The 25,401-nt window shown below is 40.6% G+C and overlaps 1 protein-coding gene across 11 annotated transcripts in view; it reads left to right on the top strand.

Annotated features, from left to right (window-relative positions):
* ANK3 (ankyrin 3, node of Ranvier (ankyrin G)) overlaps positions 1 to 25,401 on the top strand; it is a 208,697-nt gene that overhangs the window by 147,991 nt on the left and 35,305 nt on the right. For 7 of the 11 annotated variants that reach the window (XM_014940420.1, XM_014940417.1, XM_014940415.1 and 4 more), the window contains 10 exons: positions 1,792 to 2,016; positions 5,099 to 5,253; positions 11,380 to 11,591; positions 13,293 to 13,500; positions 14,063 to 14,159; positions 15,356 to 15,584; positions 16,192 to 16,317; positions 17,095 to 17,217; positions 17,704 to 17,730; positions 19,325 to 19,406. In XM_014940420.1, the coding sequence (XP_014795906.1) occupies positions 1,792 to 2,016; positions 5,099 to 5,253; positions 11,380 to 11,591; positions 13,293 to 13,500; positions 14,063 to 14,159; positions 15,356 to 15,584; positions 16,192 to 16,317; positions 17,095 to 17,217; positions 17,704 to 17,730; positions 19,325 to 19,406 (1,484 nt within the window). The remainder of the gene's footprint in view (positions 1 to 1,791; positions 2,017 to 5,098; positions 5,254 to 11,379; positions 11,592 to 13,292; positions 13,501 to 14,062; positions 14,160 to 15,355; positions 15,585 to 16,191; positions 16,318 to 17,094; positions 17,218 to 17,703; positions 17,731 to 19,324; positions 19,407 to 25,401) is intronic. The other 4 variants (XM_014940419.1, XM_014940416.1, XM_014940414.1 and 1 more) reach the window with 1 other exon arrangement.

The following is a 25,401-nucleotide window of genomic DNA, read 5'->3' as shown; positions in this document are numbered from 1 at the left end:
ATCTACTGTGAATATTCCATGCATCACTATTGTAAAGTGTCTGGGGCACATGAATTGATAAATGGGGGTCAGGGTCATCTCAGAGAACTTTTTCACCTTCCCATCTTTACTGATGGATTTTAATTTGCTTTGAAGAAGGGCGATGTAGCAGTTCCTTTATCTGGAATTTAGTTGGACAACCTCTCTGTCCTGCTTCATATATTTACAGCTTTTGTTCCTACCTGCCTGTCTCCTGCAGTCCACTAATATCAAGTTTTGATTACACTCCTGCTTTTGTGCAGATTCTTCCCACCCACCTCAGCTGGACTTTGGAGAGCAGCTTATTTGCAGGCCTGGCCAATGCACATCAGGTGTCACTGTTGATGTCCTGCCGGCCTCCTGAGCAAATGTAACAGTCTTACACAAATCCCCATTCATACTTCAGAGCACCTGGGGGCATTTTTAAAGGATCTTCATGACCTCCCTGGGTTATTGGCTCTTACCCATAGTTCAGTTTACAGCTGGGAACCAGGAAATTGAGTGGATTAACCTGTTAGTCACATGAAGGTTTAGTTCTTAAGGTCTGGAAGTTTTGGCAATTGCCTTGAAAATAGTGAAACCACACAGCAGATGTGCCAGCTATGTCAGTGTCTGCATATTATATAGGAGGAGCAAACAAAAACATATTGGTATCAAGACTGAGTTGATAACTCGTGTCCCCCTTGATACTGTCCTGTTATTGCATCTTCTACCTGAAGCTGTTCTCTCTCAGCATAGAGGGGAGGTATTTTGGAGCACTAGAGGATAAGCCGGTAACTGTATAGCCCTGCAGGAAGCTGTATGCTTTGATCCCCATAAATTGGAAGAATTTTTGCTGCAGATATTTGAAACAGGCTGAAGTCTGGTTTTGGTCCTGGGAGGAGACTCCACTTTCCTGTCACTGTTCTGTTAAAGACTGTAACACTTCACATATGCAGCTTCACAGCATTTCATAGATTAAATAAGCCACAGATATTAAAGATTATTCTTGTTAATATTCATTATTCCCTTGCTAATAATAAAAAATTTGTTTTAAAATCTACCACTCACCACTTAGAAATATAATTGCTTAGCCTTCTATTATTGAATCGAAAATTATGCATTTGAATAACACTGGCAAAAATTATTTTTCTTTAATGTCACTTTTTGCTAATGAATGTCCTCTTCACAGAGGAGTAATGGCATGTTTTACTCCAGAGTGCCAGTAGCCTAAAGAAAGTTATGTACTTGATATTCTCACTCATTCCCCATCAGTGAGAGCCCTGGATTGACTGTCACTCATGGTGCCAGCACTTGTGCTGCCAGCCATCAGGTCTGTTTGCAGATGAGACCGTGAGGAGGTTTTGAAGACTGAGATCCCAAAAATAATAAGCGATTTTGATTCTCCTTTTCCTACACTGTCTGGTTCCTTTCTGTATGTGAGGCTAATTCCTCTTATTTACAGACAGTAGAGCTAACAGTAGCAGAGAGATGTTCTTAAATTCTAATAAATCACTACTAATACACTACTTGTCTACTCTTTTAGTACAAATTACTCAGTAGCACTTGTTCATTTCACTGTGGTGTTACTAGACCTTTAGCGATTCCTGCTTTTGATAACCAATAGTTAACATGTAAGTATGAGTTTTAAAAGAATCTTTGTGTTCTTTTTAGTTTAGCTGGGATCGGGAGGACTTTTCTAATAATACTTTAAAAACTGTGGCAGTTGACTTTTTTCTGAATTTCTGCTTGTTTTGTGACCGTTTTCATTGACGTGTTTCCTTTTTCCTACAGTTTCCTGGTTAGTTTTATGGTTGATGCCCGCGGGGGTTCGATGAGGGGCAGTCGCCATCATGGAATGAGAATAATTATCCCGCCACGCAAGTGTACGGCACCGACCCGCATCACCTGCCGCTTGGTAAAGAGGCACAAACTGGCCAGCCCACCACCCATGGTTGAAGGAGAAGGATTAGCAAGTAGACTTGTAGAAATGGGGCCAGCAGGGGCACAATTTTTAGGGTGAGTTGTTCGATGAATTTCATTGTTTACACTCATGTTGCGTCTTTCATTTCCTTTATCCTGTGGATTTGAGTAGTTAAACATTGACTCTACCTCATTTGAGCATGTAATATAGGCTACTTAACTTGAAATATTAAAAAATACCAACCTGCCATTCCTTCCAGAAAGTAACCTTGTATTTTAAGAGGAGATTTGCCTCTATGATGACTGCAGGGTGGAGCCAAAGGTAAGGAAAGCCATGAAAAAGCCAGATCTTGCCCCCATCTACTCATGCAACCTGCCTTTGGAATCAGGAGGAGTCACACGCCTATAACGCATAACGGATTTTGACCCTCTCACTCATAGAGTATTGGAGAAACATCACTGTCACAAAAAAGTGTCCTGAAGTCACCCACAAGGACCTAGATATTGAACTCTGTTCCCTATGAAGCAGCACATGCATGGCTCCCTCCGGAGTTGCTGGGAGCTGCCTGTCTGTCCTGTGGAGCAAAGCCACTGAGAGTGATGGCGGAGCAGTTACTGTAGAGCATCAAGTAGTACAAATGCTAGGAACTGACCTTTTTTAAAGCTTATAATAGGGGAAACAATCCACTATGATGTGGCTTTTTTTTTTCCTAATTATAAATTTTGTTCATTATTGTGAGTGGCACCCTGGTGTAAACTGCCGGTTCTGTTGGGAATGACAGCCTGTTCCTAATTTCCCCTTCTTGTTTCTCTTCCTGCTGCATGGATGTTATTCAGTAAACTGCATCTTCCTAACACTCCTCCCCCTCTAAATGAGGGCGAGAGCATGGTTAGCCGAATCCTGCAGCTTGGTCCACAAGGAACAAAATTTATTGGGTAGGATATGTACGGAAAAGATACAGAATGTCTACAGTTTTTCTTTTGTTTCCAATTTTTTGTTATTCTCATTTTATTTTTTTTTAAGTTTACTAAAGCTTTCAGTTGATTTATGTCACTGAAAGAAAATCATAGTGGCTTGATTTAATATAGCTCTGCTACTACCTTGTGCTTATAGGCATGTAAAATTCACTGCCAGCATTCTGCTTTCATAACTTATGTGCTTTTGTAATTTTTTAAATTTGAAGTGTTTCAACTGCATCAAATACATTTTAATACACAGTGACAGTCCTTTAAGTTCAACCCTGTGGTAGAGAAGGTATTTACAGGCCTTGAGTTGAGTCTGTTTCAGGAAAAACATTTGTAAAATATGATCGCATGAAGTCTATTGTTTATGAAAGATTATTTAGAAAAAGATATCGAGTGAATTACTTCATTCAACAAGGTTGGAGAAATACTAATCTTTTCAACCTGAAAGAGTCACCTCGTTAAAATAAATTTATAAAGCCAAGTATGCTACCCAAAGGAACTGCAGTGTATAGTCTAAAAATGTAAGAATGTTTCCATATATTTTTGTTGTTTTCAAACCATATTGTGAAATTTATCGCATTAGGTTTTCAAAATATTGGTTAGTTTTGGTGTTCCAAACCTGTTCAATACCTTCTCACTGAGTATTCTTGTTAAATGTCATGCACAAAATTGTGTGGTTTCTAAATATTTATAGAGACAGTATCTGAAATATTAGCCTGCAAAGATTGTACTACAGTGTTAGCTGTCAGTCTGTACACTTTTTGAACTAGAGAGTAAATATCTTAAGCAATGTATTTGAATTTTTGGTATTTACTTGCTGTGCACAATGGGAGACAGCAGCTACATTCCTAGTTCTCATTGAAGGACTTGAAATTAGAGTAACAGCCTGAGTGTTCTTAAAAGCATCTAAAAGATACATTAATTAAGCTACCTTTTTCTATTTTCATGGGAAAAAAATACCTAACTCCTCTTCCTTGGTATTTAATGTGAAAACTGGACTTCCAACTAGTTTATGTTTTTCCTCAAGATGGCTGTTGTAATTTCCATGCTCAGGTAATTGGGTTCATGCACCCAGCGCCTTGCAGGTGTACAGTCCCAGAGAAGTGCTGCATAATTCTCCCATCATGTGATGCTACTTTGAACTGAGTTATTACAAAGCAGTGAAATCCTTTACAACCTCTGTAGGAAAATAATGATACTGTCTATTTAAATGTCTTAAAGCTGCATAATCCATAATTGTTCCCTTACTGTGTGATTTCAGTCAGTTTGTCTTAGCATACTTGAAAATGCATATCCTGCCTGTGAAGTGTTTGGCAAAAGTGTCTGTTTTGTTAAGGAATGGCACATGAAGTGAATGGTGGTTTCTGTCGGTTCTTCACAATAACTGTTCAGTAATGCACCTGCAGTCCTCTGTTGAAGATACATTGTCTGGTGACATAGGCGTATTATTAACCACCTTCTTGTTCCCTTTCCTTCCCCCCAAAATGTTTGACAGCAACTAATATGAATGTGGTTGTGATGTTGTTTAACTCAGAAATCCATTGTGAAAGGATCTAAACATTCCCCGGTGATGTTTACAGTGCAGATGTTGCAGCTGTGATTTTGGACATGAGAACCAGAAAGTGAAGCTAATGAGAAACAAACTCTTGTGTTTCACAGGAGCTGCATCAGCAGAGAGCCAGGGAGAGCTTTGTAAAGTTTTAGACTTAGTCTGAAGTTTAAAAAAAAAAAAAATACTCGAGCAGTTTGTGCTGCAGTCAATAGCCATTGCATGCGTTTGGATAGCTGGACTGTTTCTGAACTGATTTTGCCCCTTTAAATCCCTTGAGCCAAATCCGAACTTTGACTATGCTAATGCCAATTAAAAGTCAGCACTGCTGTGTGTGCTGGAGGCAGGTTGGATCACCTACATCCTGGGATAAATGAGCGGGGAGAACTCTTCTTAGGAAAAGTTGTCACTATTTTTTCCTATAGCCCGCTTTTTCAGATTTGCATTAAAAATGAGCTATATATGAATATTTTTAAGTTATCTATTAATTATAGTTTAAATGATAAAGGATTGTGCAGCTTTGGCAGTTTTAAAAACATTTTTACCCTAACAGTGCTAACTGTTTAAAATGACTGTAGTTTTCTTAAAGACTTAATGCCCGTGGGAAATTAAGGGCAGTGAGGAGATGTAGGGTTAAAAATAATATGGTTCCTTTTTCTCTAGCCCTGTCATAGTGGAAATCCCGCATTTTGGATCAATGCGAGGAAAGGAAAGAGAGCTAATTGTACTTCGAAGTGAAAATGGTGAAACCTGGAAGGAGCACCAGTATGACAGCAAACATGAAGACTTGACCGAAATACTCAATGGCATGGACGAAGGTAAAGAGTTTTTCAAACCTTTAGGAAGCCTTACCTTTGTGCAGACTTGCTAAGATGAGCAGACTAAAGCAACTTAATGTAAATCAGCGCAGGGGATATCTGACTTTGGGGAATACAGTGTATGTTATATATTAAACTAATGGAAAGAGTGTAAAGAGGAATTGTTCAGCAGTGGCCTGGAGACATCCTGAAATCAGTGGTAAGTTTTGGTCTGAAGTCTTGCCAAGTTTAAGGAAAGTTGCACAGTTGCTTTACAGCACGAAGTTGAGAATAACATCCCAGCTGGAGGTAAGCCTGTTTCTGCTGCTCAGACAGGGCCACGTGAAGGTCATTCCAAACCAAGGGTGAAGTGTAAATATCTGTTATATTAGACTTTCCCACAAATGCAGACTTCAGCCCACAGGCCATTCTTCTTTGAAATGGTATTGTTAGAGATTGCCTCCCACAAATACAGAACCTGCCTTCCTGATGCCCATCTGGGAAGTCTGGCTCCCTTGTTTGGCTTGGACGTTGCTGTTTATGTGAGAGTCCCTTAAGATGAGAGGACTCAGCTGTACATAGTTGGTAGAAGATGCTGGGACAGATGGTCCCTGCGGACACATCGCAGGCAAAGCCAGGCTGGGCCCTTGGCACCACTGCTTCCTTTCCCTAGCAAGTATTTTTGTGTTACTTTTGCTGGTAAGCCATTGCTCTAGCTCTTTGCACTGAGTGTGAATGAAATTGCTTGTGGCCTGAACTTTGGTTTTCTGTAAGGGTTTATCCACAGGGTTTTCTCTGGATAACCTGCTACAGAAAGTCACTGTGGCGGGGTACTAAATACAGAAAAGTTCTTTCATTACAAGCAAAAGCATTTGAAGCAAATGATCAGGCTGTGGATGGCAGCTATGAGAGCTGTCTGTGACCAGAGTCTGCCTTTGATCTTGGCCTCTCCTTGTTTGAAGAGGGCAGCTTCAGCAAAAGGCAGACTTTGAGAATGTGGAAGGAGAGTAGTGCTATTGTGAGGGGTTCCCTGGACATCTGAGATTTAGCATTTTTCCTGATTTCCTGGTCTTCCCAGGAATGGGAACAGCAGAATGAGCTTGGGTAGTATTTTAACTTCAAAGTACTTGAACTGCACATGAGCTTGTAAAAATACAGAGCAATGGCAAAGATCTGCTTGTTACATGTGATGATCTATTGTAGCTATTTATTTTGAAACAAATGTAATAGAACCAATCAAGCAGTAGGCAGAAACACAAAAAATGTTGGGGCAGTGGGTTTGGAAAAATACAATAAACCTCATCACAGAAGGCTACCTAAAAGCAGGGGAACAGGCAAAAGAGTGAGCATGGCTCAGGATAGTATTGCTTGGGGAAGAATTGATTCAGGATGGAAGGCAGTATTGGCAGCCTTTCTAAAAGAAAAATCCCACCACCACCCCTTCCTTCTCTGCATGCTATCATGAGATAGGGAGTAATAATTTGGCATTTGGGTGAAGTATCAGTGTCTGTCAGTGGTGAGATGGTCAGAGGTGACCAGCAGCTTGCTTATTTGCTTCATGTGTTTTCCAAACTGAGCTTAGCTCAATTTTGGAATAGGAAATCTGGGCATAAAAACACTGTTCTAAAGTGCTCCAACTTGCATCACTTATGAAAGAGCTCTCCAGAGGTGCCATATGGATAAATTCACATTTTACAGAGAAGAGAGCTCAATAAATAAATAACACTTTGAGAGAAGTGGGCATGAAGCCCTCAGTACTTACAGCCTAAAATAATAAGCCTCACAATTTGGAGCCAAACAACTGGAGTGGGAGTACAGCAGAGACCTGTTGGTGGTTTCAGGTGGCTCTTCCCTCCTGGGGACTGCTGTTTGAGGTCAGCGGCTGTACGTACAGCCAGCGAATCACAGAAAGTATGAGGGATACTGGACTATTCCCTTAGAGGGAAAATATTTGACACCTTAAAAGCCAAGCCACAGAAATGCCATTTACCAATCCAGGCAATCACTTATGAGAGGGAAAGGAGAAAAAATACTGTAGACACACCCAGAGCATTGTGTTGATTATTTGTTCAGTTCATTTTAGGTTAATCCTTCTCTAGTTAGGGAAACAAAACAAAACGAAAGCCCCTGCATTAAAGTAGTTACAAGGGCCTTGACAAAATTCTGCTCCAACTAAATGATACCTTTTCTGTGTAAAAGGTCTTCTAAGCAAAGACATAAAATTAAAAAATTGTAGAATTAAAAGATTAAAAAAAATATCTAAACTTTTACTGGTTTGTTACAAAATACCACAGTTAGTCTTGGCTCTGAAGCAATATCTTGCATCTCAGAAGCCATAACTTTGGAAGAAGTTTTATTCCAGGTATGAACTCTAGAGGCAGAAGCAATCTTTAATTGAAATAGAAAGCAGCACACTGACAGTCATTTCTAGAAGTTTAGAGTGTCTTTGCACAAAATTCATCTGCCCAGTCATATCTGAATGCTCTAACATGCTGCAGGAGTGCCTGTTTTTCTGTCGAAAGCAGCTGGTCCGTTTTGTGTTAGACCTGCTGTGATTCACTAGTTCTTTCCTATCTGTATACTGAAAGGAGGGCAATCAGATTTTTATTCCCAGCTCCTTAATACACTGAATTTTTAAAGATGCAGTCTGCTTCTCTGTTTTGTTTTTCCTGTTTTGCTCTCCCGTTTAGCTAGCGGGGATGAGAGCGAGGACGTCTTTGCTCCTCGCCCTCCATGGGGACTGCTGAAAACCTGCTGTTCTTTACTGGAAGCAGCACCATCTGCTGGAAAACCTCATTTCAGACTCACAATAATCCAGAGCAGGAGGCAACCCTTCAGGGCACTGAATGAGGGATTAAATAATAGCAGAACTTTGCTTTTGTTATCACGAAAGAACAATGAACCCTGATGTAAAGAGTCAGTTTTTACCTTGGTGCCGTCAGATTTCTGCTTAAGTAGTTTTTATTCTAAAGATGGTGTATAATTAGGCAAACACAGGGCTGAGGGAATACAAGGAACTTGGCATTTTTAGGCGAGGAGGAGTTTGGTTCCAAACACAAGAGTGGCATTTCACAGCTCTTGGCCATATTACATTTATTTAAACTTGAATCAAGTAAAATATTTTCTAAAATTAATTTATTTTTTTAGGAAGACTCTCTCTGTCTTGTAATTGGTAAATAGGCCACGTTTTCAGACAGGCTCCTTTTAGCTCTAGCTTGTGTTTGCTTTTTAAATTCCTGCGCCCTTCAGAGGTACCTGTAGACAAATCGTGGGCATAAACGCACACATGGGGGCAGCTCATCTTTTGAAAGGGATTTGCAAACTAGTGAGTGAGCCAAGAAATGCAAATATTTGTGGCCACAATATGCTTGCAGCTGCACAGTGTGGTTTCAGATGGGAAGCAGGAGTTTTTACATAAATACTTCTTTGAATCTACAGATCAAACCAGAGTGTGACCTTGTTTATGCTTGAAATTTAAAATGCCACCATAAATCACTCTGCAGTGATTTTGCCACATTTCCAAGAAAAGTTTTAAAACATATTGCTGTTATATTTCATGTTGTGAATGGCAAAATAAGAGACTGTGCGAAAATAGACATAAAGGACATTGCTGCCTTTGAGGATGAAACCTCCTCATAGAACTGAGACCATCTCGTTATGTACATGAAATACTGAAGCTGGGAGGGTGGGTCTAGTTATCAGCATTTTTAAGACAGGTCTCACTGCCCTTGGCTTCTTGTTGTCCCTTCCCATGTGCTCTTTCTGCCCCCATCCATCTCCTGTACTTTTGTGAGTGCTGCCTCCTGGGTGCCCCACTTTTAGTGCAACAATTCCTCGATGGGCACATCTCTGTATGAAGGGAAATTGGTGTCCTGTGCTCATCCCACCTCTCAGTCTCTGCACAGTGACAGGGTCAGCTCTGTGTGACTGGCACTGCCCGGTTTTGCCACTAACCTTTCTGCTTTGCCATCTCTTATCTGTAAGATGAGGTGTATAGCATACTTCTCTGTGGTTAAAAAAAAACACCTAAACACACAGAACCCAACCAAGCAAACAAAAAATCCTTTGAGATTTGAGTTTTTAACTGAAACACATTGCATAGGAATGAAGTGTCAGCAACTGAGGAAAATAGTAATGATGGCAGCTCTTTCTGTAAAACGCATGAGGTGTGTTCAGGAAACGTGACCTCTCCCAGGACTAGTTTTCCTTGTTTCATTAATTCTGACATGCTAATGCTGCATTTCTCATGGCAGCCAGAGAGGTGGCTTCATTGCTCATCATCTTTTTCTTTTTTTGTGTTAGAGGGCAACTTCATATAGAAGCTTACATATGTATTATCCAAACATAATCTCCCTATATATAGTCCGACTCCCCTCCATCCCTGCCTGCTGTTCTGCCACTCTAATCTTCACATCTTCTTTCTCCTCAAAAGGAGAGCACCTGCCAGGCTCAAAGGATTTTAAAATATTCTTATATAAACCACTAATTTTCTACTTCAGGAGAATTTTAATTATCCTTCATCTCTGTGAGCATTTTACAGTGGGTTTAGGCTCTAGCAACAACCAGGAGAATGCATAGGATTTACCAGTCAAGATTATACCTGCCTGGGAGTTTAAGAATCCAGTTAGTTTCCCGCACAAGCGTTGCTTCCAGAGGCAGAATACCTAATTCATTAGAGGGCTTCAGATACCAATCTCAGAGTAAATGGAAACTGACATTATGATAAGGAATTAACCCTCTTCTGGTAGCTACGCGTGATCCACAGCAACACCGTGCAATTAATCCAAATTACCTACTCAGGTAGGCTACTGAAAGTTTTAAAATGGAAAACTGACATTTAACCGAATTTATATTCTAATTCTTTTGGAGCTGTAATTGAGCTTACATATTCAGAGGAGGAAAATGTCTCAGCCACATAAAGTAAAGAATTATACAAACGACTTTTGTCTTAGTACCATTTCTGGTCCTCCTGCTTTCTCTTGATGCATCTGATAGAAATGTCATCTTTCAAGGAACAAACTTTCTTCTTTAGGAATGTAGTGCCTTTTTAAGGAGACAAATAAGAGTGCTACAATAGCTAAAAAGGCCAAGTGCAAGAATTTCCAGGAAAAATGCCTGACAGTTGTGTAATTGTCTCCATTTGTGATAGTGTTTACATCACAGGGATTTCATTAGTACATATGTATATACACATACATGCATATAGTTGCATAATTAGTTATATTTGTGATATATCACAGAGTTTTCCTCAGTGCATACATGTCTGTCATCTACTTAATTGATTAGGTAATATAGGCAGATACTCTATGCACCTTTCTGAGCCCTTGTGACCCTACAAGCTGGGAATGTGGCCGAGACCACTAATTGTTGATGAGCTGTTTCTGTTCCGGTTATCTCTGAGGATGTATTAAGTTTCTCTAGGAAGTGAGGAGCACAATGCAGTTACTTTGGGGCTGATACCTGAATGGCTGAAAACCTGATGTGGGAAGGGATCCTTGCTATGGCTTCACTGGCAGTGCTGGCAGACAGAGCTATGTCATATCCACAGTTTACTGGAGAGCTCAGTGTCTGGTCAGGATTCTGTGGATGGCAGCCTGGGATAAGTTTCTCAACTACCTTAGCTAGGCAAATTCTGGATTGCACACTTGATGTGAAGTCGAATAGCTCATGAACTGTGGTTTTCTGCATGTTGGAGCTATGTGAGGGAAGAGACTGGAAATAAATGTCTTGTGAAGGTGTGCACAGACAGATCAGTGCACTTGTGTACTTCCAGGTATAGATGAGAGAGTAAAGAAGCTTGACCATCTCCTTCAGACCTCCTTGGACTCCCATGCCATGTGACAAACCTGCCATCCTAAGGCAGCTGCTGCTCCAGAGACTGTCACACCCTAGTGCTTAGTTGTCCTAGAGATCTGTCTGCCCGGTGCTGTTGGCCTTCATTGTCAAGATTTATGCAAAAGTTCACAGAGCAACCCAAAACTTCATAATTAATAGCATTTAATATTTTTTTTTCTCCTGTAGTAAATAAAAAAAACCCATCACTTCTTAAGCATTTTAAGGCATATTCAAAACCTCACACTCACAGGTGTGTCTGGTATAAACCTGGGCAAGTAACGAGGGATTATTTTAACTGTTTTCTCCCACCAGAGCTGGACAGTGTTGAGGAGCTAGAGAAGAAGCGTATCTGCAGGATCGTCACAAAGGATTTCCCTCAGTACTTTGCTGTGGTTTCGAGAATCAAGCAGGAGAGTAACCAGATCGGGCCGGAGGGCGGGGTGCTGAGCAGCACGACGGTGCCGCGCGTCCAGGCGTCCTTCCCCGAGGGTGCTCTGACCAAAAGAATCCGCGTGGGGCTCCAGGTAAAGCTGCCCTTGTGTTCATTTCTGCAACGTCTACAAACGCATCGTTGGGCCTAATGCCTGAGGCTTGCAGCTGAGGAGCCTGCTGCTCCGTAGTAGTGGGCTGCAAGGTACTCACATCTGAGACCTGCGCTGGCGCGTGGCTGGCTGGGCACACTCTCTGCCTCTCTGCCCCTCTGGTATGAGTGATTCACTCTCTTCCTCCCCATGGCAAAAGCCCAGCTCCTCTTTTATCATCACCTCAAATATTGCTTAGCATCTGAAGAATAGAGAGAAAAAGCAAAGGCCTGGATCCACCACAGCATCAGTGATACTGTCTGCCATCTTCCCCAGGGCTGTGGCTGCCAGCAGCTATGAGCTGCACAGCCACTGTGCAGTCCCAGCCTCCTGTGGCCCACAGCAGCTTGTGATTGGTGTCACTGGGCTGCCCTTTGCCATAGGAATGTGTTTGGTAAGGAGTTTGTGCAGCTGTTTGCCAGCTGCTGCTGGGTCAAAGACCTCCCATATATACATCTGTTGTAGCTTAGGACATTCACCATTGGTGTTTCCAGCAACGGATAGAATCTGGGAAGAGCTAATAGCTTCAACTCTCCTTACACAAGCTGCACATAAAGTGGAGAAATATTCTGTAGGAGGCATTTTTTTCTTTGAGTTCTGTTAATTATCACTTAAAATTACTTAATAACCTGACAAGTCTGATGGGTTCATGAAATAAGGATGCTGGTTTGGATTCCAGTGCTTGGAATTCACACTGGAACATTTTTAATCTGTTAATGATATTTCACATCTAAAGGTGATTAATCTTGAGAAAATGGAAGCTCTGCTGTTATGGTTATAGAGCTGCCTTTCCAGAGCGCTCTAGTGTGAAGGAAGCACATTTCCATATGCAGTGTTGTCACTGCTGAGATTGCAATGTAGCTATCATATTCCATGCTTATCAATACATTGTGCAGTTCAAATAATGCATCAAGTCACTGGTCAGCCTGATTGAAGCAGACTTGAAAGATTTTTTTTTTAAAAAAAAAAGGCATTTCTTCCTTTATTGGCTATGTTTCCATTCTTCCCATGTATAAAGTTAGGAAACCTTTCAAGGTACAAAATGGAGATAATAAGTCTGAAATTTACTTGTAGTTCTGATATAGCTTAATGCATTCTATGTGAATTTGACCCAAAGCAGTATTTTTTTTGTAATAATCAAGAGCAGAGTAGCATAGGAAGCACTGAGGACAGAGGTAAGTTGGAGTACACAGTGTTCCTCAGGAGCATGGATTTATGTTTGGCAAAGATGTGAGAATTGCTCAGCATCTCCGAGACAGAGTGTCTAGTCCTCACTTCTCAAGAATCTGCCAGCAAAATAGACCTCTTTTTGCATTTTGAAATTGTATTTAATATCACCCATCACTGTAAATTAAGAACAAACCCAAACATGCTCTGAAAATCTGTTAGGAAATACTGCAGGCAACCTTCTGAGATTTGGAGTTTTGCTCTAAAAGGTAGCTATGGGTTGTTGAGAAAAATACTAAGAACGGATTGTACTAATAATCACCTTTGAGAGCTATAGGAGAAGGCTGCTGGGAAAAAAAAAAAAGAAATAAAACCCTACAGAAAATAAAGGAAAATTGAGTTATCTTTTGGAAAACAGTTTGGCATATCTACAACCAATTCGTAGTTCGAGTTTAAATACTTTCCCTGTGTTGACAGGCTCAACCAGTTCCAGAGGAGATTGTCAAAAAAATCCTTGGAAACAAAGCAACATTCAGTCCCATTGTCACTGTGGAGCCAAGAAGAAGAAAATTCCATAAACCAATAACCATGACAATTCCTGTGCCGCCTCCGTCAGGAGAAGGTGTAACCAACGGGTACAAAGGAGACATGACACCCAGCCTTCGACTTCTATGTAGCATTACAGGTTAGACAAAATCATGCTCTTTGCAAAGGTTTCTGTGACAGCAATGTCTCTGTGCTCACTCTCATAACTGTACAACTTGTGCTTTCCAGTAAGGGAACATTGGTGTGCTCGGTCCAGTAGAGTTCAGATCAGTTCTTCTGAGCAAAGCCAGCTGAGGTCATTTGAAAGGCTCCCACTGGTTCCCTGGGCCTTGAATCTGGTCTCATGCCATCGTAAAAGAACTCTGCTAACAGATATTAAATGTTATTTTATATTTAGCCAGTACAAAGAATTTCAGCCTTGACTATTAAACATGGTTATCAGTAGTTTGCAGAAATAATTGTGTCCTAGCGGATATCAAGGCAGGGTTTGCTGTTGACTTGTGGGTATCTACTTTGCTTACATCAGCATCAGTTTCTGGTGTGTAACATGTGACGTAGCATATAACACATCTCAGCTGCTGGAGAATGTTGTTGTCTAGGCTCTCCTTTTATGTGTGAAGCAAAATAACTTAAGATAGGTATATTCTGATGTAGTCTGCTTGGTGTTTGAAAGAAAATCCCCATGGTTTATCTTTACGTAGGAGGCACTTCACCTGCGCAGTGGGAGGATATCACAGGCACCACTCCACTGACGTTCTCAAACGACTGTGTCTCATTCACAACCAATGTTTCAGCCAGGTATGGTAACACAGCTTGCCAAAGGCACCCAGGGAGTAGTTTTGCTTAACAAAGTGCATAGTTGTGGGGTTGTTTTTTGGCTTTCTGTAAGTCTTTTGCAAGACTGCTGAAGCAGTAATGGACCAGATGCTTCTTTGTCACTATATATCAGCATCCCACACACCCGGGGTTGCACGTGAAGCTTTGTCCTGGCCTTTTTTACTGCGGTGATGTCTCCTGGCAATCACACATGCTGTTTCTCTAAAGGCTGCAGTACCACACGGGTTTGGTTTTCCGCAAACAGCAACAGAAAGGGAAAATGTAAAATGCTTATTTAATTAAAAAAGGGGGAGATTCATAAAAATGTATTTGTTTAAAAAGTTAGAGACATTCAGTTTCTAGGTGTGAGTTTTTAGCTGAAAAATTACATAAAGTTACATTCACAAAATATCATTTGCCAAAAAAAATCACGCTTTGAAATTAATTTTGCTGGATTTACTGGACTTAGATACTGATTGGAGACATTCAACAGGATCTGTATAAATCATACATCCCAGTAGAGAAAATTCATGGTATGCCAGATAAAGAGTTTATCATTCAGTACATAACATTTGCACCTATAAAAAGCTTTACAAAGAGAGAGAATTGCTGGAAGAGCCAAATAGATTGGGGCTGAAATATTGTGGGAAAGACTCGTAAAACCCACAAGTTAAAATATTTATAGCTTGTATCAAAATTGTTGTCAACTTCTTAATCATAAAATGATAAAATAACAGTATAACATCTGTCTCTTTGGGAAACTTCACTTTGGGCATACTAGGTTTCAATCTGTATGGGAGATGTGATTTTGCTGTTTATGTGTGTTATCAAGGAGGTTGTTTTAGCAAATCAGATGTACAGTGAAGCATTAGCACGTGGTGTATGGTCACAAGAAATAAAGTTTCCCCATTCTGGCTTCAAATGAGGCTTAAAATAGACAGTTTTATGAGATACCAGTGTGAGAAGGGTCAAATAAGTATATCAATATTTCACTGCCCATTTTTGGATAGTTAAAGAACCACTGAAAGTGGAAGGAAAATGACAGCTTTGGGAAGTCAGCAAGCACAATATGCATGCAAAATGGCTAAGGATCACTGCTCATGGTTTCTCTTTACAGGCTTAAAGAATGTTTGAGCATAATGAAAAGTTGATTTAATGGTTTGCTTTTTCACACTCAGATTTTGGCTCGCAGACTGCCATCAAGTACTAGAGACTGTTGGGCTGGCAACACAGCTTTATAGAGAATTAATATGCGTTCCTTATATGGCAAAGTTTGTGATATTTGCCAAAATGAATGACCCTGTGGAATCCAATTTGCGTTGCTTCTGCATGACTGATGACAAAGTGGACAAAACTTTGGAGCAACAAGAGAACTTCGAAGAAGTTGCAAGAAGCAAAGATATTGAGGTATATTTCTTACTCAGCCGGCTTCCTCCTTGTAAATGGACAATGTGTTTTCCAAGTAGTCTTGCAAAAGCTGCTATAAAGCCAGTTAAATAGAGGTTCACAGCAAAGCTGTGTCAAAAAATTTCTTGAAAGGAGGCCAAAAAAGGACAAGGCGAGGGGAGCGCGAGGACGTGACTCCAGATGGATGCCCCAGACCAGTCAGTAGTGGGTTTTGCACACACTGGTGTGGAGTAGCCCTGGTTGGGCTTTGTAGATGGCTGACCTGGAATTTCCTCTCATTGGCCCCTCAGACACAGAGTCCTGAGTAGGGCTGGTTTGTGGTGAATATGTTGTGGTGAATATGTAGTCACCAACCCATGGTGTCTTGAAGGAAATCTACATGGTCTTACACCAGAAAAGCCACTCATGTAGCTCACAGTTTCCTGAACTGCCTGCCCTCCTAACACCTTGCAATAATACACAGTGATGTTCTAATTTGTTGTTGAATTTTGTCTGAATGGGGACTTGTGCTAAATTCAGGAACTATGATGGGGGAAATCATGATATACTTATGTGTATGGATCTATATGAAAAGAGGTTTTATTGACTTTTATTTTTGCTTTGGTAGGTTCTGGAAGGAAAACCTATTTATGTTGATTGCTATGGAAATCTGGCCCCTTTGACTAAAGGAGGACAGCAGCTTGTTTTTAATTTTTTTGCATTCAAAGAAAATAGACTGCCATTCTCTATCAAGGTAAAAGCAAAACATGCCAAATATTTCTGCTGATGTTTGGGATTCTTTTTTTCCCCCTATGATAACGCTTTTTCAGCCTAGTAGGACTAACTTGCCTCAAGGTTGTAGGTGTCATTGTTTAATATGTGAATAACATGGAGAGGGTACTTTGCATGGAGCCACAAAAGACCTGCTGGCAGAGCTGGGACCAGAATAACCGTGATATGGATTCACAACTTTTTATTAAAACCATATCTCAAGTTAGACCTCCAGAGTACTCCCAGTAAATCACTATTTCCCGGGGACTCAGCAACAGAGCTGCATTGAAAAACATACTGTACAGCAGAGCAGCCTCCAAAAAAATGTGCACAGACTGTTCATCTCTAAATTACCATGAATGGATGCTCACTTTCCTTCTCTTAGCCTTATCATAGCTGCCATGCAAAGAAGTTTTAAAGTACTTTGGTGAGCACAAATGCAAAACATGGTAGAAAAAAAAAAAAAAGGCGAGCAGAAAAATTCTCTCAGTATTGTCCCGGTGTAAAACTGTCTGGTTGGATTCATTCAACATCTTGTTTTGCTTGGATTTATCATCAGAGTGCTTCAGGCTGATCTCACTCTTTAATGTTATCACTTTTTCTCCTTCAGCACCTCAGGCTGAGCTCCAGCTCAGTGACATTGGTCTTTATGCATTAGATAGCTTCTTGCAGAAAGAAACTCTGAGGAACTTTCCAGAAACCTCCTCTAGGTATCTGAAATACTACATATTACTACAATGTTCTAAAATTTCTTTTCTAGGTAAGAGACACCAGCCAGGAACCTTGTGGTCGACTATCATTTTTGAAAGAACCAAAGACTACAAAAGGACTGCCACAAACAGCTGTTTGTAACTTGAATATCACTCTGCCAGCACACAAAAAGGTATTTGTTAGAAAAAATAAACATTTTCCTGAGGGTTGGTTTGATTTTATTTTTGCTCCTTTAGTTTTTGTCTTTTTTTTTTTTTCTGCTAGTGATAAAGAAACCCTGTGAAATGCCAGTAATGAGAATGCTTTGGAATATGATAAAGGCTTTTTAAATTTATGTTTTATTGGTTTCCTGTATGTAGAACGCTTTTAAAGTCTCTTGTTACTGTGGTGTCAAGTTCCTATAATTTTTATGATTCTGTTTACAGCTCATGCTTCAGCCTGCAAATCATAGGTTTATGCTTTCAGTAATGTCACATGTTGATTTGCATTGGATGTGAGATTTTTTTTTTCTTTTGTGTTGACATTTTGGATTTGCTTTGCCTTATAAATCAGCTTGCATTTTGTGCTCCCAATTTGGTCCTTTTCATATCCTGATATTCTTTTCCCTGCTGTCCATTATAATATTCCTTGTCTCTGCAATGCATCTTGGGACCAAAAGGAAACAGAGTCAGATCAAGATGATGAGGTAATATAAACACTGTCTTCTGTTTTTATTTCCTTCAGATTTAGTGAAGAAAAGTAATATGTTATAGAAAAACAAACAACTTTTTTTAATATGGCATAGAAATGATACCCACAGAATAACCATATCCTCAACATCTGATAGTCTGTTGCAAAACAGCAGTAGTGCACAAATGTGAAAAAACATGATTATATATTATGAAATTAAACCAAGCATTGGAGCAGTACTGCCAGTGCTTTGGTAACTCGTATTTCTGTGAGGGAAAGAAGTATTGGTGAGGCCACAATAGTGGCCTATAACATTTTACTCCTGAAAATAAACTGGATTCTTTTGAAAAAACAAAATAGCCAAGAGCAATTTTTAAATACTGTGTACAAATCTATTTTCAAATAAACCTCAGATATTTGCAGGTTAAAAACCCACAGTTTGCCAGACACTGCAACATTGGATAGTCAGGAAACTGAGTGGGTTTCACTTATTACAGATAGTAATAAATAAAATCCCCTTATAAAACAAATTACGTAGATTTATCCATTTTACATAGGAGCAAAGTTTTCATCTCTTCCTAGTGGCAAATAAATAACAGTAGCCACCTGCTGATTAAAATAATAATAAAAAAGAAAATAATCAAAACACTCCTTACATGTTAAAAAACAATAACAGCGACCGCATCACTTTGTCTCCACAGGATTTGTTCCCAGTGAGCTATTATACAGCTATAACAATAGTTTTTTTCTAAACAAACCATATTTTTAGCCACATAATCAAGTGAGCTGATCTCTGAAGGACCTTTAAAATTCATGCATCACAGTGGCAGCTATGCCACTGAATGCAGCTATTTACAATGCGATTTATTAGTTAGCAATAGTAGTCTGCTTTCTAATCTGCATCTTTGCATTTTGTGCCTATTAAAAATATCCCCTCCCATGCCTTTTTTGTCCTTAATGTATTCACTTTAAAGCCAGTGTACATTGTGGTGTATGTGCTTTCAGGACAGATTAATTTGGGGAGAAATACTTTTGATGGGTCTAAGTTGTACTCTTATGTTTTATGTCTGTATCTGTAGTCTTTTGTGTTGATCTCCTGTTTCTAGCCAAAGGTGGTTTATTTTACAGAGAATGAATAATATACCATTTCTAGTAGTGTGAAGCCGTTTATTCAGTGATAATGGGATAAAATAGTATTGAGATACATTAAGGCAGGATCATGAGCTACATCTGCTACCTAAGCCCTTCCACCTCATAAGTAGAGACATTGTGAGCAGGAATGAAGCCATGGGGTCGTGGCTTAGGGTTGCAGTCCCCTCCCTGCTTGCTCCAGAAGGGTAGTCATTCACAGCAGGTCTCTGCCACCTCCGGTAGCCCCGCTCCCCGCTCCACGGTGCCTGACACTCATTACATGACAGGCGGGAATGGAGACCGGCTCTGTCCATTCCCTGCCCGCTTGCCCAAATTTGGCTTCAGCATGCCTTCCTGAAGGGGAACGGGAGCTTCCCTTCTCCCTTGTGGGGATGTGTCCCACTGAGGTTTGAAGATTGCTCTGTTCAGATGGGGACAGCAGCACTAAAGGCACTAAACACCGTTATGTTTTGTTGCAGACGGAGAAAGCTGACCGACGCCAGAACTTTGTCTCCCTTGCTTTACGTAAGCGCTACAGCTATCTGACTGAGCCTGGAATGAGTGAGTTGCTCTTACTAAAGTACTAAACCATATATACACGATTTTTCATAAGAAGAGACATTTTTTCTATAAACGTTGTATTTGGTGTCAGTTTGGGAAAAAAGAAAAACGTGAAAAAAACACCTATCTAAAACAAAACTCTTGGATGGTCTGTGAACTCTTGTGTTGTGAGAGCTTGAAGAAAAGAATCCTGACTGGCAAATTATATATGTTAGTCAAGCAAAAATATAGCAGTTTTTAAAAATGCCATGTAGCTCCAGAGGAGTAGGATTGGAAATTGCTTTCAAAAAGAGTCTGTTCCTCTTCCCTTTGAAAGATTAGAGAGAGCTGCTGAAGAAGGGCGTGATATGCAAAAGTTCAGCAAGGCTGGAGAATGCCATCATATAAACGCTTAAATGTTTAGATGCTTAGCTAAAATGGACTCTCTTATATTTTATATTTTCCCTCTTCTTTCTCCTCCCCTTCCCTTTCTCCTCTGTTCCCTGCAGATGCTTTTTATTCCCTGGCACCGCCCGTTGCTTCCTCTTAAACTTATGTTCCCCTTAACCAGACCTGTGCCATTTCTTTCCTTCCCGGTTAAATACAATAATGTATTTAGCTTTTCTTCCCTCACCTTTCCTGTCTGAGGTTGGCTGCTATTGTTCCCCATTCCCAGGCTTTTTCTTGCCTTTTTTTCCCTTGTGACTTCTCAGTTGCTACCCTGCAACAGACCCTTTGATATAATTCCATAAAATCCATAGACAAACTTCATCGGGTCTTGGGAGTTCCCACTGGATGGCTGCTGTTTAATTATCCTATAAGATCTGTGGCTTCTTTGGATCAGATGTGCTCCAGAATATATTACACTTCCCAGGCCTGGAAGAAGACTTCAAGCATATAACATCTGAAGAAGCTATCAGATCTGCTGAGACATCTTGATGGACTGTTAAGGTATCGTCAAAGGCTTGATGGGAACTGAGAGAGAGGAAAAGGAAGTTGCTTGAAAGGAGTTTGATGGCTGTGTATGTTGCTTACAATTAGTTTTTCAGGCCTCATTGGGGAAAAAATATGAAAAAAAAGTGGTCTTGCTTGTTCACCAAAGGTCCATTAAGTCTCATTTGCAAAACGTTGGAGGGGAAAAAACCTGGTTTAGGTTGAGGTGTACTCAAAACAAAGATGGGTTAACACAGCAGGAGTTCCTGACCATTCTTTAACTATTCAGTCCCTTTTGGCAATGGTTGCTACTTAAGGCTGTGAGCTACCCAAAAAGGGTATGCAAAAATTACTGTGTTTGCCAGGCAAGATCCTAGATTGTGGTTTGGCCAGCAGACTGAGTGAGCGTGTAGCCATCCACTGTCACTGCCACCTGCACCGTGCTGGTGCGAGGGGAAGATGTGATCTTGGAGGCGCAGCTCTTCCAGAGAGCACACCCTACACAACACAGAGCCAGGGCTGCTGCTGTGGCTGCTTTACACTGCGGGGTGTTTGCTCCAGAAATACGAGTGATGAACCTCTCCTGATTTCCAGTGAATTTGATGGCACAGCTCCCACAGTTTTGGTAGTAGCAGGCATTGTTATACTCACACAAGCTCGTGCGTGTGTACACGTGCACACATACCAATGGTTTTCCTCTGCACCTCTGGCACTGCCCATGCAGAAGAGAGCCAGGCAGGTGGGATGGTCCACTGTCTCCCTGTCCTTACCCCTGCTCATGGAAAGGGGACCAAAGGGACCATCTGCTCTTCCCAGCTGTGAGGTCACCACAGAGGAGTAGTGCTGCAGTGGTTAAACCTGCTCAGTCCTGGCTGCTTCTTGCAGCTGAAGAGGAGCAGGGCTGAGCTTGGGGCCACTTGTGTAGGTTTGCTCAGTGCTTTCAATTACCAGCTGCAAGTAAAGAAGTGTAGTTTGGTGCACAGAAGGTAGTAACTAACATCTGTTTTCTCATAAAATCTTGGATGCAGAGTGATGGAAACTGTTAAGGCCAAAAGTGTCCAGGAGCCAAAAAGGGCTGTTATAAAAAATCACTTGTTAGAGTATTATCCCACTCTAAAGCCTTGCATGGGTTGTGGGGATTTCTTTGCTATTTCAAAATAGTAAAATTGTCCAGTTTCCTGCTGTTTGAGTTATGTCATAGCTGCACATGCTGGTAAATTACTCCATTTTCTTTGTACTGGTGGTTCTTCTCAACTGCAAGAAAGAGCACAGAAAAAGCATTTTAAACTTCTCTGAATCTGTGATTTAAGAGGAGAAAGAGCAGTTAAGGGTGGAACCTGTTGGTTGGATTGCCTCACTAGCCAGTTGTGATAAACTGGCTCATCACAGCACAGTGGGGTCCCTCTAAAGACATTTCCAAATGCAAACTGCTGAACAAGTTGTTTTGGTTTTAGTTCTTTTCAGAATGACTTTGGGGTTTGCTTCTTGGACTTGGGACTGTATGAACTTTTGGTGAATGTTAGCAGCTCCTGCTAATTAATCTTCATAATGAAGTCTAGCTCATTAATGAAGCCCCTTAACCAGACCTGTGCCATTTCTTTCCTTCCCGGTTAAATACAATAATGTATTTAGCTTTTCTTCCCTCACCTTTCCTGTCTGAGGTTGGCTGCTATTGTTCCCCATTCCCAGGCTTTTTCTTGCCTTTTTTTCCCTTGTGACTTCTCAGTTGCTACCCTGCAACAGACCCTTTGATATAATTCCATAAAATCCATAGACAAACTTCATCGGGTCTTGGGAGTTCCCACTGGATGGCTGCTGTTTAATTATCCTATAAGATCTGTGGCTTCTTTGGATCAGATGTGCTCCAGAATATATTACACTTCCCAGGCCTGGAAGAAGACTTCAAGCATATAACATCTGAAGAAGCTATCAGATCTGCTGAGACATCTTGATGGACTGTTAAGGTATCGTCAAAGGCTTGATGGGAACTGAGAGAGAGGAAAAGGAAGTTGCTTGAAAGGAGTTTGATGGCTGTGTATGTTGCTTACAATTAGTTTTTCAGGCCTCATTGGGGAAAAAATATGAAAAAAAAGTGGTCTTGCTTGTTCACCAAAGGTCCATTAAGTCTCATTTGCAAAACGTTGGAGGGGAAAAAACCTGGTTTAGGTTGAGGTGTACTCAAAACAAAGATGGGTTAACACAGCAGGAGTTCCTGACCATTCTTTAACTATTCAGTCCCTTTTGGCAATGGTTGCTACTTAAGGCTGTGAGCTACCCAAAAAGGGTATGCAAAAATTACTGTGTTTGCCAGGCAAGATCCTAGATTGTGGTTTGGCCAGCAGACTGAGTGAGCGTGTAGCCATCCACTGTCACTGCCACCTGCACCGTGCTGGTGCGAGGGGAAGATGTGATCTTGGAGGCGCAGCTCTTCCAGAGAGCACACCCTACACAACACAGAGCCAGGGCTGCTGCTGTGGCTGCTTTACACTGCGGGGTGTTTGCTCCAGAAATACGAGTGATGAACCTCTCCTGATTTCCAGTGAATTTGATGGCACAGCTCCCACAGTTTTGGTAGTAGCAGGCATTGTTATACTCACACAAGCTCGTGCGTGTGTACACGTGCACACATACCAATGGTTTTCCTCTGCACCTCTGGCACTGCCCATGCAGAAGAGAGCCAGGCAGGTGGGATGGTCCACTGTCTCCCTGTCCTTACCCCTGCTCATGGAAAGGGGACCAAAGGGACCATCTGCTCTTCCCAGCTGTGAGGTCACCACAGAGGAGTAGTGCTGCAGTGGTTAAACCTGCTCAGTCCTGGCTGCTTCTTGCAGCTGAAGAGGAGCAGGGCTGAGCTTGGGGCCACTTGTGTAGGTTTGCTCAGTGCTTTCAATTACCAGCTGCAAGTAAAGAAGTGTAGTTTGGTGCACAGAAGGTAGTAACTAACATCTGTTTTCTCATAAAATCTTGGATGCAGAGTGATGGAAACTGTTAAGGCCAAAAGTGTCCAGGAGCCAAAAAGGGCTGTTATAAAAAATCACTTGTTAGAGTATTATCCCACTCTAAAGCCTTGCATGGGTTGTGGGGATTTCTTTGCTATTTCAAAATAGTAAAATTGTCCAGTTTCCTGCTGTTTGAGTTATGTCATAGCTGCACATGCTGGTAAATTACTCCATTTTCTTTGTACTGGTGGTTCTTCTCAACTGCAAGAAAGAGCACAGAAAAAGCATTTTAAACTTCTCTGAATCTGTGATTTAAGAGGAGAAAGAGCAGTTAAGGGTGGAACCTGTTGGTTGGATTGCCTCACTAGCCAGTTGTGATAAACTGGCTCATCACAGCACAGTGGGGTCCCTCTAAAGACATTTCCAAATGCAAACTGCTGAACAAGTTGTTTTGGTTTTAGTTCTTTTCAGAATGACTTTGGGGTTTGCTTCTTGGACTTGGGACTGTATGAACTTTTGGTGAATGTTAGCAGCTCCTGCTAATTAATCTTCATAATGAAGTCTAGCTCATTAATGAAGTGCAGTATGGTTTCTTCTTTGGGGGGAAAACAATAGAAGTATGTTTGGACTTAGAAATAAAATTGCAAGGAAAACTGGGTGTTTCTCAACATAGGCTGTGCCAGTCAGGCCTAGTACTCAAGCTCTCTTCAACCTAAATGTTCTCATACTGCAATATCACCAGCCATCCACATTGCCTTCTGAGCCTCAATTGGCTTCTAAAGGACCAGCACATTTCTCCTTGCACAGGATATGGACCTGTGATATACTGAATATTCACTATTCTATCAGACTGTGTGTACTTTAAGTTTAACAGTTTAGTATTAGCGTTGTTAAGCTTCTTTCACTGTGAGTTACTGTCTGTCTGTAAGACAGATCAAGTAGGTTTGACAAATTGTTAGTGTTACTTCAGAGAAAGGTGTGTTGAAATAAGTTGTTTGGATATTTTAGCTCCATTTCTAACTCCAACTTTAAAGAAAAAAAAAAAAGCCCTCTAAGTTACTTTCAATGTCAACTCTCTGAATGTTATTGCTGTATCAGAGGATATGTATGCTGTAATGGGATTCCCAGAAATACTGTCTTCTGGCATGAGTACCTTCTGTGATGCGAAATGTGGTTGATGATGATTTTGTTCAAAATACCTATGAATAAGCTGAGTGTTCTGGGGGATGATAACAGTTAACAGGTTTGTCCTTGCCAGGAAGTTTTTGCATAATATCTTGTTCTTTGACTGCTTTTCTAATGTTACCTTTTGAGAAATGTAAAGTTGAACAGGTCTGTCTTTGAGCTGATACAAGAAATCTCCTCAAAAGGTACCAAGACACTACATCTTGTAGAAAAAGTGTACTCTTCTTTTCATGGCCTCTTGTGAAATGACTTTGTAGGGTTTATATATTTGTGCTTAATACAGCATACAAATGTATTAATCTATGTGCTTGTTTTGACATGATATATTGTGCATGAATAAAAACTGATTCAGTTGCTTTGCTTGCTCACGTTTATCATATATCATACTTTCCATATTTCATGTATGACATATGCTTCTTAAAATCATTTCATTTGAAGTTTTACTTTAGTTTTTACCAAAAAAAAGGAATATCGCATGAGAAAAAAAATGCAAAAGTTCCTTTTCTTTATTTATTTTTATTATTTTTTTTTAAATATTGACTCAGAAAAGCTCTTGCTCTTATTGGCTTTGTGAGTGTGAAGCATATCCGAATTGTGCATGGGAGATATAGATTTGAATTTATTCCAGTTGCTTCACAGTTTGCACATCAATTGCCTGTCACTTAAAGGAATTTTGGGTTCTGCATGAAATAGTTCTGAGCGGTTTAAAAAAAAGACTTTAGCTATATAATGTCATTTTACACAAGTTTATATCTTGTATAGGTTCAATATCTGAATAGAACAACAGCAGAAATTATTAAAAGGAAAATTCTAATAGTTGCGCAAAGCAGAGACATACCTAAACAGGCAAAATAGAACTGATACAAATATTTCAGAAATAGCACATCAGAAAGTCAATAGGAAGTAAGAGAAGACATTTTGTTGTGGTTTTATTTTTTACCTTATGGATTCCTTCTTTG

Source organism: Calidris pugnax, unplaced genomic scaffold (assembly GCF_001431845.1).
Source record: "Calidris pugnax isolate Ruff unplaced genomic scaffold, ASM143184v1 scaffold39, whole genome shotgun sequence".
Taxonomy (NCBI): Eukaryota; Metazoa; Chordata; class Aves; order Charadriiformes; family Scolopacidae; genus Calidris; species Calidris pugnax.
Note: the sequence above shows the minus strand (reverse complement) of the source record. Positions and strands in the feature narration are given on the sequence as shown.